Source organism: Miniopterus schreibersii (assembly GCF_964146895.1).
Source record: "Miniopterus schreibersii genome assembly, chromosome: 7".
Classification (NCBI taxonomy): Eukaryota; Metazoa; Chordata; class Mammalia; order Chiroptera; family Miniopteridae; genus Miniopterus; species Miniopterus schreibersii.
In genome coordinates this window covers 30301868-30317503 of record NC_138108.1, presented here as the reverse complement: position 1 = coordinate 30317503, position 15636 = coordinate 30301868, and the positions used below count along the sequence as shown (strand labels likewise).

The 15636-nt window shown below is 43.6% G+C and overlaps 1 protein-coding gene across 2 annotated transcripts in view; it reads right to left on the bottom strand.

Moving 5' to 3' along the window:
- The window catches only part of STAT1 (signal transducer and activator of transcription 1), a 38393-nt gene that overhangs the window by 4002 nt on the left and 18755 nt on the right, over window positions 1-15636 (bottom strand). The window contains exons 11-23 of one of the 2 annotated variants that reach the window (XM_081141900.1): window positions 15309-15368; window positions 13259-13288; window positions 13073-13166; window positions 11852-11893; window positions 10088-10171; window positions 9329-9427; window positions 8084-8219; window positions 6616-6665; window positions 5806-5900; window positions 4949-5094; window positions 3253-3438; window positions 2230-2305; window positions 1222-1324 (exon numbers count right to left, since the gene is read on the bottom strand). In XM_081141900.1, coding sequence (XP_080998026.1) covers window positions 1222-1324; window positions 2230-2305; window positions 3253-3438; window positions 4949-5094; window positions 5806-5900; window positions 6616-6665; window positions 8084-8219; window positions 9329-9427; window positions 10088-10171; window positions 11852-11893; window positions 13073-13166; window positions 13259-13288; window positions 15309-15368 — 1201 coding nt within the window. The remainder of the gene's footprint in view (window positions 1-1221; window positions 1325-2229; window positions 2306-3252; window positions 3439-4948; window positions 5095-5805; window positions 5901-6615; window positions 6666-8083; window positions 8220-9328; window positions 9428-10087; window positions 10172-11851; window positions 11894-13072; window positions 13167-13258; window positions 13289-15308; window positions 15369-15636) is intronic. The other variant, XM_081141901.1, reaches the window with a different exon arrangement.

Sequence of the window (15636 nt, the reverse complement as noted above, 5' to 3'; positions counted from 1 at the left end):
ATGGGCTTTATATTCATGCCATTGTTGCGTCGGGCTTATGAAGCACTATAAAGCAGAGCTGGGGGGACACTAACAGGGGATGTGACCTTACACGTGTGAGGTTCATTTTACACCTGTCAACAGGAAGAGAACTATTTTGCTATTTCACTATCTAAGCACTTTTCTAAATGACTTTTTTCATCCTCAGCAATCAGGAAGGCTGAAGAAAGGGCAGCCTGAGGATTTTAGCCCGTGCGCTACGGTGAGGGGAAAAGGAGGGGGAAAAGTTACACACCAGGGACTGAGCTGTAAGCAGACATCACTGATGTTTTTACACGCACTCCCTGAGCAGATGGGCCCGTGGCCTCGAATGTGAGAGGCGCAGACCCTCTCCCCGCCTCTCCTGTCCAATCCCCCTGCTCCCTCATGACTCATCATCTCATCTGTGCCTCGGAGATGAAAAAAGGCCAGTAATGACACAAAGAGGATTTTTTAAAGCATGAAACAATTTTTTCAAAATGAACTGAAATAGCTTCATGTGGAAAAGAGCTGAAAATTAAATAGCATCAGCAAAATTCCAGCCAGCCAAAAAAATCTTTAAGAGGAAGGACTTCAGGCTGAAAAGCAAACAATACTATTTGATATACTGGAAAACACCCTCCAAAATGAAGATGCACTCTTACCATGACACTCATTAACTGTTTCACTCCAGGAACATTTTACTCTGGGCAAGCCCCTCACGGCTCCAGGTGCTAGCAGCACAAATCAGTTCTCAGAGCAGGTGAAATGGTTTCATTGCTGCCAGCTAAGTCCCTATAATTACTGTAATCATGAAGCATTAGTCCCCTCCTTTCCTAAAAACAACAGTCCTTCAGACACAGCACTGAAATAACAGGCCAAAGGAAAACATTTTCTTATCAGAGAAACCTTAGTTCCCTAATTTTATGAAATTTCTTCATGGACAACTTCAAAGGGCAGATGGAGAGCTTTTAAATATTTGAAATGTCACTCATTTTTTGGAAGGTACTGAATGCCAGGTATAAAAACCCAGGTGATAACGTAGCTTGTTTGGGCTCAGCAGACTCCAGCTTGTCACGGCCAATTGAAAATTCACCCGGCTCGGCGCTGCAAGGGGCTCCTCCTGATATTTTGCAGATGGGCCCCGGGTTTGCCAGGATGCCCTCTCTGCCTCGGACACTGCATGCTCAGCAGGAGCTGGGAACATCTGTGCGCGGTACTCACCATGCTGTCGAATTCCACAGAGCCCACAATCCGAGACACCTCGTCAAACTCCTCAGGAGACATGGGGAGAAGGTTGTCTGTGGTCTGAAGTCGAGAAGGGTGGCTAAAATGGGGAGAAATGAAAAGGAAATGTTAACACCTAGATTATGAAAGCAGTGGCATAAATTACACATTTCATCTTTGGCCTGTGATTGAATCATCACATTATATTTTTATTTCAGGTAAGTAAGTACACATATAAAACACATTTTAAAAAGTACAGATCACGAGAGGTTCCTGTCCCCAGCCCGGCCCCTCAGGAAATGTATTGGACTCTAGAGATGTGAGTGAGAAAGAGCCAGACTGGAACCTGCGCCGCTTCTGCCTGGTTAAGTGTGGGTGTGAGCGTGTGCAGCGTGTCACCCTGAGATGCCAATGCCTCGGCTCACCCTGGCCGAGAAGCACCAGAGAAACATCTGGGGAGTCCCTCATCCCTACCTTGAGGTGTGTATGCAGATAAAGCTGCTCCAGGGTGTTTTTACATGAAGACTACATCCATTCACCCCCAAGACAGTGAGTGCTGCAGGCCAAATTACTGACAATGACTTTTCCAAATTTTTTTCTACCTTTTATAAAATGAAACAACAAAATAAAAGCAAGCGGAAAAAATGTATCTCAATCATTACTTTGGCCTTTTCTAGATTGAAAAGAACTATTTTCCCACTCTGATCAATTTTTGTTCATTTTATTCACACTTTTTCAAAGTATCAGTTTGGGGGGAATTTATATACCTTAAATACAACTTCGGGTTTTTTTTTTGTTATTATTATTATTTTATATAAAGGCAGTAAAATGCTGACAGGCACTGACACCAGGATCTCTAATTAGGATCTTTCCAACGGGTCCAACTGTGATGGCGGTGGCAGCAATTACAATGGAAAAGCAAAGTACAAGCATCTTCAACAGGCCCCAGCCAGGCGCAGGGCTGGCCTGAGGCTTTAAACATGGCACTCTTCTGTGTTCACTTACACTTCAGACACAGAAATCAACTCAGTCTTGATGTATCCAGTTCCTTTAGGGCCATCAAGTTCCATTGGTTCTGCTGCTGGAAGCAAACACATCGGGTACATTTTCTGTTAGCAAAAATCACACAAGAACATTTGGAACATTTGATCAAAATGTTACTATTTTTCTTGATAGTGGGGTTAGAGTCCGAAACTTTAAGGGGGTATGCCCTCCCTGGCTGAGTCACCTGAAATCCTGGTGGGAATGTGGAAACAACTGGAAGAAGAGGGGAGGAGAGTTCAGTACAGGGGTCAACCTAAGTGGTTTCTCTTCCTGAGGCTTGAAACCCTACAGAAGTCGTATCTGGCTCTGTGGTCCTAGCCTGGCTGCTTAACATACACAGCTGGCCAGGCAAGCTGCAGCCGGCTTCTCCCCCAGAGTAACTGTCTAATACTGAGGTTTCTGATTCTGAAAGATAATTGGCTGTGTTGGCATGTTCTAAACCAGATTAGTCTAAACCTGAACTTTCTCAAATGCAATTCAGTGAAGACAGAGAAGCAGGAAACCTGTGTTCTAAGCCTAGGTCTGCTCTTAACAATAATCACTGTTAACAATATGATCTAATAATGTACTGGGTCACTCGACATAAACTATGGTACTTCTCCTGGGCCTCAGTTACCTCAATTTTAACAGGAGCAGGCTGGCATAAATCAGTTGGCCACAGCAGTCCTACCCTTTACTCCCTTCCATGTGGAAAGACCAGGAATGAACTTTTCCAACACCTCTAAAATAAGAAATCATTTACTCATTTCTTACTGGATATTTCCAGCGAAATAATGCATTAGGTTTCAACTGCGCTGCGCTTATGCCATTTTTTCCAAAGCCTGCTTTTACCAGTTCTAAAGAAAGTGGTGGTTTGATGACACGGCACGGGTGGGTTTGTGCGGGCACCCTGCACCGACAGGAAGGCACGGCACAGAGGTGACTGAACCCTGTCTCTAGCAAACCTTTGGACGATGATGAGATGAGAACACAATCACCACTTACCTTCCTTGGGCCTGGAGTAATACTTTCCAAAGGCATGGTCTTTATCAATATTTGGATACAGATACTTCAGGGGATTCTCTGGAATATTTTCAGCAGCCATGACTTTGTAATTGCGAATAATATCAGGGAAAGTAACTGCGGAAAGTTCTTTCTTTGTGTAGGGTTCAACCGCATGGAAGTAAGGTTCTAAAAAGAAGAAAAGCAAAGTGAGTCCCAATGGAATATCCCAAACAACAGAGGAAAAAAACAGAACAGAGTTTATAAATTTGAGAGAAATGGACAAGATCTAATCACAATCTAGGAGTTTCAGCACAGACAGTACACTGATTTGCTTTTAAATAAATTATAATACTTTCTCAAAAACAGGGAAAATAACAGCAGTCATTACTATCAATAACACTGCATTTGTTATTTGCTTACATTTGTAAATACAGCCAAAAGAAGTCTGTTACACATCTTTAAAGGTGTCTTCAATGATGTGTCGCCCACAGACAGATAACTAACTACTAATTGAGTCATCTTGGCTCAAGCCATAGATAAAGTTACTAAAAGGTAAGCTCACTTTCTGTTTGTTTTTCTTTACATACTGAAAAGTATAACTTTTTATTAAAATAAACAATGATAACACATGGAAAACAACTTTAAAACAAATAAAAGATCCTATTTGCTGTTTTTTCTCTAATCGCCACTATAAGAAACAAGTCTGTCACTCCTGGTCTCATTCCCTGACTCATTCTAATCATGCTCCTCTGGTTGATCCGGGACCTCACTTTTCGGTGTACACCCCCCAAAGGCCACTGTGGAAGAGCCCCGGGCGCTCTGCCCCAGGACCTCAAGCCGCGCTGGCATCCTACAGCTTTGTAGCTGGCAGTGCTTACACGTTCAGGTTGCCATTGGTTTTTTTCATCTTCGCCTGGAAAGAGCTACCAGAAGTGAAGGTGAAAAGGGCAGTCTCTAGCACCTACGGTCTACACTGGGCTCTAATCCCAGCTCTCCTCTTGGTTTGTTGTGTTTTTTACCAAAAGAAAACAATAAACAGAACAAAAAAGTATCCCATCTCTTTGCATCTTCCCACTGAAAGCACGAACTTCACTGGAACATCAGTATTTCCTCCAGTCCTTCAAACAAGGCAAACTACAAGCAGCACTGAAGAGTAATCAGCTTGTCTCTATCATTCTCCCATCTCTGCTGTTCAGTCTTGTCCCCTAAAACAGGTATTTTTTAAGTCATGGATTCGCTTGGTTGAACAGAAACCAAAGATATAACAAAGATAAACTTGCGTCTGCTCTGTTTGACGGCAGGTGGAGGGGTGCAGCCAGGCCCCAGGACCCCTCTCAGAAAGCCTGCCCACATCTATGGCCTTCCCTGCGCCTTTCCCCTAGTGAAGCTGGAAGCCTGTGCCTGTGAAAATGGTTTCCTGCCAAGAACTGGCTGTCAGGCATACGGATTCACATCTTAAGTCTACAGATAACAAACCAGAAAAAAGAATTTGGCCTTGTCATTTAAAACCCATCATCTGCACAATATGTTCCAGGCAATGAATCACAAATATTCAGGGTGATGGATTAAATCCTATCTGAGAAGCTCAGCTAGGGGTAAGTATAGGATCTGTGATTTTATGTCAAAAGCTCCTTATTTGTAAGAGCTGATTTGCAGTGAAAGGACTTTTGGGGGGGGTGCAGGCGCCTTCGCTTACCGCCTCCGTTTTGGGGCCGCTCCACCCACGTGAATGTGATGGCCCCTTCCCGACAGCTCTCACTGAAACGCAACAGGAAAGTCCCCGGCTGCTGGTCCTTCAGCAGAGCGCGTTCCCGCTCCTTGCTGATGAAGCCCACGATGCACCTGCGTGGGAAAGGGATGCACGGAGGTATTTTGAGGTCAGTCATGGTTTTAACTTTCATGATAACTTTCAAATCAAGATCACTGGAACCTGACAGCAGGACACAGGATAAAAATGATAGACTATTTTAGATACTTTAAAATCTATTTAATTCACACTTCAGGAAGGATTTCACTTATATGTGCTGAAGTCCAAAAGAGATCATTAACATGGTACCAGCAGGATGCTATAGATGATCAATAAATACTTGCTGGACGAGTGAGCCTTTTATTTTGGCTGGATGATTTTGAAGGCCAAGAAAATGTCTGAATTTATGCATCTTTTACACTGGAGAAGGTGGCTCGGACAATACATTTTCATATTCCAGCACTTCTGATCAACTTAAAGCCTTTGCTGAAGTATCAGCTGACTAGGGGAGTAAGTTAGAAACAATTCACTGAAGTAAAAAAGTGTTTTTTTCCTTCCTTGGGGAAATGGGGTAGGTGCTCAGGAAATCTTTGTGGAATGAATGTATGAATAAATGGCATTCAGAGTATAAATTTAATCTCATGAGACTCCTCTACAGTGAAACCCTGAGGGGACACCATCATTTCTATGAGATGCACACATCTGGGCAATATGAAGTCTGCCTGGGTCAGGCCTGTGTCAGCCATGCAATAAGGGGAGCATGTGCTGAAAGTACGTTTCAACTTTACATTGTCAGCGGCCCTTACCCATCATTCCAGAGAGAAAGCAGGTGTTTTTTAATGAGTTCAAGGATGCTTTCAATCCAAAGCCAGAAAGGAAAATTTTTGTCATTTATATTTTCCTGCAAGTAAACAAGTACACACATTAGGAACAAGGAAATCCAAAATACTGGTGACTTACCATGCCTCCTCCCACCAGTGGATTTTAATTTGCAAAGACTGCCCGGCTGCCAAAGCTAGCACTGTGCTATACAGAACAACACCCCCACTCCCTCTTGGCACCCTGGCACCAAGCTCTCCACTTCCTGGGCTGCCTCCGCTTCCCTCTCTGAACAGTAGCGAACCAGCCAGGGAATGACCTCCAGGGAGAATCACAGAACAAAAGCTGCCCTCTCACTAGTACAATCCAGTAGCAAAAACTCGTCAGCACTGTCTGTTGACTTCAGCGGGGTCTAATTATTCCTTCCAACTGGTTCCTCTGCTTGAGTTGGCTGGGGGAACTCATCTGGCCGCCAAGCCATCTACACCAGCACAGAGAACTCATTTCTCATACACGGGGCTAAAATGCTGCCAAGGGGGCCCATGTGAGCAAACAGAAGACTCATTTCGGATGTGAAAGAATGTTATCACCCAGGCAGGCGCTTCCTGTCAGACTCACACTGGGAGCCCAGCCTTCTGTGCTCAAGGAAAGTAAACAAAACGTGCCCTAGGGGTTCCATGGGTGAGAGGAACAAGCCAAAATAAGCACACAGTTAGGAACCACCACAGTGAGAAATAATACGACAACCTCAGAAGAAAGTAAGGACTCAGAGAGTAAAAAACTCAGACAGTACCCACCTTACAGAACCTCGTCCACGGAATAAGACCTTCAGGGCCAGCATTAGGACCTAAACAAATTAAAATAAGCCTTTTCAAGAAACAGAAATCAATTCTGAAGCTTTGACTGGACTACTGGCTCGGCTCTTGTGTTTGTTCTCAAAGAAAGGAGCCAGCACCCAACAAAGGAAGGTTGTATGTATATGGATGATATTCTCAGATACACTAATGCTAATTAACTGCACTTTCTGCAGAAGCCTCCATTTGGTCTCTCCCTGTGCAGTACCCTCTCCCTCGACCTCCCTCTCCTCCTTCAATGGGACTCCTCTCCTGGCCCTAAAGAGTTGTTTTTGTTGTTTAATTCAAACTAAGATCAAAATCATCCTACATGCTACACCTAACAAACGCTTGACTTTATAAGCTTATTTTACATGTTAATTAGGCATTTCCCTCACCCCTTCTCCAAACAGGTCGTGTCTCAGGGATGTTGATGCAAATCAGAAGTCAAGCAAGAAAAGAGAGATGGGAAAGAAGTCTTGGGGTTATTAGCTACACAAATGAAAGCAGCCCAGGTCATCAGAGGTGGTGAGTCCATCATCTCTCCTCAAAGAGAACCACAAATAAGCCATTACAGACCAAAAAAAAAAAAAATCTTTCTTAATTCTCCCCAAATAAGGAGATGAAATATGGTGATTTCTTCTTTTTACTAAACAGCACAAGAACTCCACAGTGGCAGCTACATGGTCAAGAGAAGGTGGCACTGCTGGGAGCCTTTTGGTTAGGGAGAGCCTACTGGTGTTTGCAGTGCATGCCGTGCTGCTGTGCAAAGAGCAAGTCTGAAAAAATGCTCCCTGTGAACTTTTAAAGAAATAGTATAGATACTCCTTCCCCTTCACTGAAGATCTGACCTTGAGACTAGTAGGTCTTTGATTTGCATAAGGTGGAAAACTAATCAATCCATGGTATTAGCTACTCAAAGGGAATTATCTACTGAGGCCGGGACCCTGCCCAGTCAGACAAAACTGTTAGTCAAGCGGTGTCCTGATGTGGACAGTCTCCTACCTGGGCCACCTGAGGCAAGAGCCCTGGCTGTGTGCTGTGCCGTGGGGGGGCTCCAGGACCTTATTCTTACCATGTTGGGGACTTACATTTTTCTCTCCAAGGTTAAAAAGACTTTACCTTTCTCATCAAGGAACTTATTTTAGCCACAATATATGTGCATGATGCAAAAATCTTTCTCTTAGGAACCCTGCTCAGAGGTATTGAGATAATTAGAAATGATTCGTTTAAATCTTTTATCAGGTCTATATCTCTTTCCAAGGTGAAGTATGATGCCCACTTAGCTATAACAGGCTGCAGCTGGAAAAACCAACAGAGTTTAATATTATCTTCCTTGAACAAAACAGAGAGCAAAGAGGGGAAATGAGTAAGTAGAGGCATTTCCATGAATTTCTGTTTTTATAGACATAGAAAGTGAACATGTTCATACCAAGCAGTTTCTCTCCCAGCATGCTGAGCTGGTCCACGTTGAGGCCTCTCTTGGTGACAGAAGAAAACTGCCAACTCAGCACCTCTGAAAGCTGGGACCATCGTGCACAAGGTGGGTTCAGAAAGAAGGACAGATTCTAGAGAGAAGACACCCAAAAGTGAATGGCTCCTGAAGAACCACCGGTCACAACCTAGGCACTAAAACAGGGACCTGTTCCAAAGCTCAGTTTCAGTTTCTGCGCTACACAGACATCTTCCTGGTAGACAAGAGAAATATGGTCGATTCTCATTATTTGAAGATTCGTATCTGTGAATTCATCTACTCCCTAAAATTTACTGTCACTCCAAAACCAATACTCTTACTCATGGCACTTCCGCACACATTCGCTCCTGCACAAAACAGTGAAAAATTTGAGTTGCCCAACATGCATGTTTCCAGTTGAGGTCAAACTAAGCAGCCCTCTGCCTTCGTTTTTCATCTCTCATAGGATAAACCAGTGTCCTTTTTGAGGTCTATTTACATAGTGCCATTGTTCTGCATTTTTGTGCTGTTTTGTTGGTGGTTTCATTATTTAAAATGGACCCAAGTGTAGAAGTGCTGTCCAACATCCTTAGGGCCATGATGTGCCTTACGATAAGCCTTAGATGAGCTAGATAAGCTGTGTTCCGGCATGAGCTATGGTGCTGCTGGTTATGAGTTTGATGTTAATGAACCAACAAATACATCAGATAAGGTATCTTTAAATAGACCCTCAGCTCACATAAACAAGGTTATATATTAACTGGTTGCCAGAAGATTGTGACCAGAGGTTTGCAGGAACCTAACCCTATTTAGGGTTCAGTATTTGCTAAACCAGTGTTCACAGCAACTAAGGGACTTGAATACAGTGAATAATGAGAATCAGTTGTAATTAACAATGGGGAGCAAGTACACTCTAAAAGTGAGCACACTTGTTTAGTAGGTGCATGCGTCTTAAAGAAATAACAATAAGGGCCTCTTCCACAAAAAAAGCTATATTAAATCATCAATCGCCTATGCTTATTCACACAGGAGGAAAATCACAATTCTCATATAAAACACACACATGCTTCACTTTTACAGAATTACTCCAGATCCTTAGCAATGCCACTGAGTTATGTCACTTGTCCCTCAGCATCAGGCCCTAAGGGGCTCTACTGGATATGCAGAAGCTAGAGCATGGGGTCATTGGTTCCCCTTGAATGAAAGCAGATGTGTTTTCCATACCCTGGGTTCTGTCACCAGCATGTTGTACCACAGGATAGAGGCCCAACCACTCGGAAGCTGGCTGACATTGGAGATCACCACGACAGGCAGAGAGGTTGTCTAAAAGATGACAAAGACATTGAAATCATCTGGATCACAGAAATATCACCTTCAGACCACTGTGTAACCTCAAAACTAAGTGAGGGATTACTTGTAAACTTGTATATATTTATATTTGAAGATTAAAAATGCAAAGTTATGTTCTTTTGTTCATAGTTTAATTTTTTTTCAAGGTTATAATTTTTTTTAAAATCGATTTTAGAGAGCAAGGGAGAGGGAAAGAGAGAGAGAGAAACATTGATCGGTCACCTCTTCCATGCACCCCAATCACGGAGTGAACCCACAACCTAGGTGTGTGCCCTGACAGGGAATTGAACCCGCAACCCTTCAGCACAGGACGACGCTCCAACCTACTGAGCCACACAGGCCAGGGCTTAATTTGTTTTTGATGTATCTTTCAGTTAAGAAATAAGTCTCAATGCTTCATATAAAAACTAACATAGGATAGCTCAACCAAAACAATCAGCTTATAGAATCTGAAGGTTAATTCAATTACCTAGCTTCATGAATCATTAAATTAAGAGAGTATTAACTGGAAAAGATCATTTTTTTTAGCAATTAGGTAAACAGCTCTAAAATGAAAATTGAGAAATAAAAATACATGTAACAGTTAAAAGTAAAAATAAATAGTTTTACACATCTGGATCATGTAAGTCTTACCTCAAGGTCAATGACCAAACCAGGCTGGCACAACTGGGTTTCAAAACTGAGGGAATGAAGCTCTTCAGTAACGATGAGAGGGCCCTTGAAAGAGAAAAGTGGGGGAGGGAAAAGAACAAAGTGATTTATTCATGGATCCTGCAACTTTTAAGAGTCTAATAAGCACTACAACAGGCTGCAGAAAGCCTGAGCCCAACTAGCTGCAATTCAGAAAAAGAGTCCAATTTTCAAAAATCTATCCCAGATTTGATTATTGCAAATATCTCAGTGTTCTCTCAAAAATAAGAGTTCTGAAATTATGGCAAGGATTACAGATTAGGGAAAGAAATGTCAAGAGGGAAACAGCAACTTCTAATGGGTTTATTTGTGTGACCTAAGGCTTTCTGGCCCTCAGCTCCACTCTGCCACCACCTGGTGTGGGCTGCACACCTCCCACAGATGGGGGTTGGGCAATGTATTATCTACTGGAAGGGCTGATTTGCATAAGCCTGGAAGGTCATAAAGTGCCTTGATTTGGGTAGAAATGTTATAGTTTTCAAAGTGCCTTTCTACATATTATCTCAAGTGAGCGTATGTATGGTAAATGGGAATGAACACGGGCCTCTTCCCATGCTCCAGCTCCCCCTCTGTGGGAAATATAGTGAAGGCCATCAGTAACCAGACTGTGAGACCTTGGGAGCCTGGCCAGCTCCTTAGTCAGGAAAACAGCATTTTGATTTCACACAGCTTTCGCATGTCCCCTCCTCCTGCATGCCCTGTTTTTCTGTACTCTGTAAAACCTTGTGCTAGGAAAGTCTAGGTGGTAGAGAAACAAAAGCGCTGGCCAGTTGCCCCCAGTGCAGCCCATCCACAGGCCGGGTGGGACTTAGGGGTTCAACTTCACCAGTGGCAGCCAGTGTGGCAATAAACTTCACCAGCTGGCCACCACCAGTGTGATGTAAGTCCTAATAAACCCATGTCTTTCACAGCCAGTCCTCTGGGTTATTTCCTTGGGACTCCAAGTACAATATGCTGAGGTTTTCTGGGACCTCACAACTTAGAACCAGAAAGGAGCAGCTGCTACTCCTGCTTACAGAAGAGGAAACCATATGAGTCACAAAAATAGTAAAGGTCAAAAACAGGAGCACACAGTGGTATGTCTGCACCACCCAGGCCAGTGCCCGTCCCACTGTTCCCCACGCCCTCTACAGGTTGTGGTGAGGAAGGATGGCACGCTGTGCAGCCACAAGGAGGACAACATTGCAAACCAAGACTACTGGATGCTCTATTTTGTCCCTGCCCGTAGTTCACAGACATAACTCCTCAAGGATCTGGCTCTAAAACGGAAACTGCCAGAAAGACGATGCCCCTGAATAGGGAATGTAAGGGCAGGAAAACCCTCTCGGCACACTTGGTTTTCCGCAATGGCAGTCATAAAAAGTGGCCTCTAGTTCCAGTTCTGACAGTGACCCTCTGCACCCTTAGCCAATCCTGCAGACTTCCTGTGATTCAATGTCTCTGCCTGTAAAATGTGAGTAACACAGACAGTCACCATACCCGCTCCACAGGGCTGTCTGTGAGGGTCCAGTCCATTTGTGTGCAAAATTGTTGGAAAACCATAAAGCACAAATGCAGTGTTTTTACTGTTATTACAAATACACCAAGTCCCCACACACATTCACTGCTCTTTCCTGCTGGGTCCGAGCACCTGTGTGAGGTGTCCCCGGACACCAGGGTACTTAGCCAACCTCGCTGGACAAGCCTGCTGATTAGAGACAGACTCACCTCATTGGTTCTGTTGCCAGCATTCTTCTGTTCCTTCAGTTGCTAGAAAACAAGAAACCACCTCAGTAAACAACACAATCTAAGTAGCTATTTTCATTTATAAATCAAACCAAAGTTGGGACTTAGAAAGAATGAAGGACATGAAATTATTTTCAGAATGCAGAACAAACAAAGAAATGACCCTTGTGTGGGTTCCTTTCCCCAGCAGCCTGACATCATGCCAACACCTTGGTATTTAGAAGGATCCCAGAAAACTGCATCTCTCGCCCTTCACCTGTGCAGACTTTTCCTGAATGGTCCCCCCCCATCTCCTTCCTTAGCTGTTCCATGTTCCCCAAGCTCAGGGCACAGCTTCTCCTATTCCTCACCTTCCCCTGGCAGTCTCCCAGGCTAGACCCAGCAAGTCCAGGCCCAACTAAGATTGTCCTCGAAAGGACTTCAATCTTTGAGTTTTCAAAGGAACAATTTAGAGTCCTGAGAGCAGCTCTGGATACCCTCAGACTCCTGAGTTTGGACTGAGGCTCTTACACAAGGTCTGGCTTCCTGGCCGAGTATGCTGGTTCACAGGATGGTGGCCAGAGAAAGGCTGCCTTGAACCTCCCTGCAGGCTCCGGACCAGGGAGCACACAGGGTTCAGCACCAACACATCCTCACACCTCACATCTAGGATTCTCAGGGAGGCAGGCAAGGCACTGTGTACCTCAACCCCTTGCTGACTGTCTGCTGCCTGGTGGCATGGGCCCCAATCCCTTGCAGACAAAGTGGTAGCCACAGCAGTTGTGCAAGACCACCAGGAAGGAGGCTGTGAAGGGTCTGAGGAAAGACCCTGGGGCCTGCCAAACTTGGATGGGGGAGAAGGAACAGTCAGGATGTGGGAACAATATTAACCCTTGAGAAAACTGTAAGTCTCGAGTGAGTGATCACCGAGGCGGTGGAGGCACCAAGTGCAGATAATTTATGTGGGCACAGGTTTGTGGAATACTTTACTGAGATCACCGCACCCCAAATAAAGTATCTCTGGGAGAGAAACTGCAGAAAACAGAGTGAACAGTCCTTGGATAAGGAGGAACTGAGATTCCTCCTGCTGGTGAAGTCCAGCCACAGACGGTGACAGGCTCCTCCCGGGGGCCCTCCGTATCCCACAGTGCGCAAGTGCCACTCTATCTTCAGAAGTCCTCACAGACCAGATGTAACGTGAAAGGGGAAAACTGGTCTCCCTACCAGGTGTCGAAATTCCGCCGCCAGGCTTCCATTGGTGGACTCCTCCATGTTCATCACTTTTGTGTGTGTGCCCAAAATATTGAATTTTCTGAATCTAAACAAAAGAGGGTAGAAATACTTAAAAGGCTTGGAACTATTAAAAAAGCAAAGAAGATAGTAAAATATAGTGCAAAGTACTTTACATACCCTTTCACTGTATTTCTCTCATTCACATCTCTGCAAAAAAAACACACATGTATCTATAAAATCATATGTATGCATTTGAATTTTGAAATGAGCTTTAACAAAAAAATAAAAGTATATGTATAAATAAAAGGTCGATAAAAAAATAAAGCTGTACCTGTGGGTTTTATGCCTTTCATTCCCTCACTCACTCACAACGCCAGCTCTGCCAAGTATCCCTGGGTGATAATTATCTAGGCCTCACATTTCCCATTTGTATAACATGCTAACAGCACCAACCATACAGGATATTGTGACAAGTAAACTCATTAATGGGTAAAACGAGTTCATAGCACACCCTTACTGAATGTAAGCTTCAGTTGTCACTATTTATTGAGCAACTACTTCATGCGAGGCACTGTGCCAAGCACTGAGGACTCAGCCAAGAGCCCTGCTGGACTGTTACAAAACCAAGAGGACCTTCTGGGGTGACAGCTTAATCCTTATTTTTATTCTTTATTATTTTTGATGCTTTCATGAACTTAACAAAATAGTTATTTATTTGGGAGAATTGTCAAGTTTAAGTTTTGATTCTGAGGTTAAAATCTTGAGAAACCGTGCATCTTATATAAATACAGTGATTACTATGTCACGTTCTAGACAGATAAAGTATCTGTCAGGTGTAGGCGCAGATTAGAAATCTCCAGTGCTCATAGTGAAATGACTTAGCTTCCTTTCCCATCTCAACTAGACGTTCAACGTTTTTGTGAATGACGACCACCATTAGCTATGAGACCGACCCATCAACAGAAAATAAAAGGAACAGTATGATACAAATTTGCCTTGTCAAAACTAAAAAGAAAAGCCAGGGCTGGAACAGTGAGAAAAGAGAAAAGAGCACAAACACACTGAAAGAGAGATTGAGCTAAAGCGGAGTGTAGTAAACTGCAACAGCCACAGAATCTCTGTGGCTCTTCCTTCAAGACAGCATGTATTTTCCTTGTCCCCTGAATCTCAGGTGACTTTGACTCGCTTTTACCAAGGGAATAGATGGAAGTGGTGCTGTACAAGTTCCAAGACTAGCTGGGCAGGCCTAGCGTGCTGCTGCTCTTACCCGCTCAGAAGCGGTCACCATGTGAGAAAGCCCAGGCTCTAAGGCGCCTGCCGAAGGGCCCAGTTGTCCAGGCTGGACCTGACACGTAATGAGGCCACATTGGACCACCCAGCAACAACCAAGCCAGCCCAGACCAGAAGGACCACCTATAACCCTCAGGAAAACATGATACATTGTAAGTTTTTGAGTTTTAAGTCACTAAATTTGGGGGCAATTTTTTATGCAGCAAAAGCTGATACCCAGGGAAAACAAAGATGATGGGGGGAAAGATAAAAGGCACAAACTGTGCTATAAGGAAGAATATTGTTAAAGGAGTGGAAAGAGACAAAAAGGCAGAGGAAAATTATTTGAATTATCAAAAATGGTTTCAAAACTTACAAAACCAGTGTGTTATACACACCAATAAAAGCATTACATATATCCAGGACGAGGGGAAGGCATCTCGTGCCTTAATGTAAGTGGCTAGGTCAGTGCTATTCCAGGGACTAAGGGCAAAATGGGACAGGCCTGCTCCATTTACACCCCTGGGAGAGATCCTGCCCATTCCTGAGTCCCTACTGCCCACAAGAGACAAGGGTGAATCCAGCAGAGTCCATAGAGGCCTCTCAAAATGATGTCAACTTCATTCCAAAAACAATGCCATGATTGACTGTGGAACTGAGGCAGCCTAGGGGATCTGCAGCCTCCTGTTTGACCAAGGAGGTGGGGTGGTGCTTTGACATTAGCTCCTTACAAGTTCATATGCATAAAACACACTCATTCTTTAGTTTCTGTATAGTCTAAAAAGGCAGGGCTTGTTAATACCAGTTCTAGGGAAGCACCCAGGATCCAGAACAGGAGCAACCAATTAAAATCTGCTGGGATCCCTTACAAATGGCCTGGTGCTTCGGTCTGTGTTTGGTTAACAAAACCAGCATTTCAATAGTACATGCATCTTAGATAATATTAAAGATTTCTTACTTATCAAATAAAACTTTGACTTTCAAATTATAATTCAGCTCTTGCAATTTCACCAACAGCCTGGAAAGAAAAATAAAAGTCATTATTACTTTAAAAAAACTATCGATTACAATTTATTATGCCAATTCCCTATCAATAAACATTTCAATAACCCCCACCTTCTCCAGTTTTTGGTTATTACAAACAAATGGAACTGACATCCTTATATGTCTACTTGGATTTTTGAAAAGTATATTTGTAGGAAAAATTTCCAGCTGTGTAACTGCAGGGGCAAAACTGTCACATTAAACTGTGATAGAGAGCAGCACTGAATACAGTCCCACCAAAT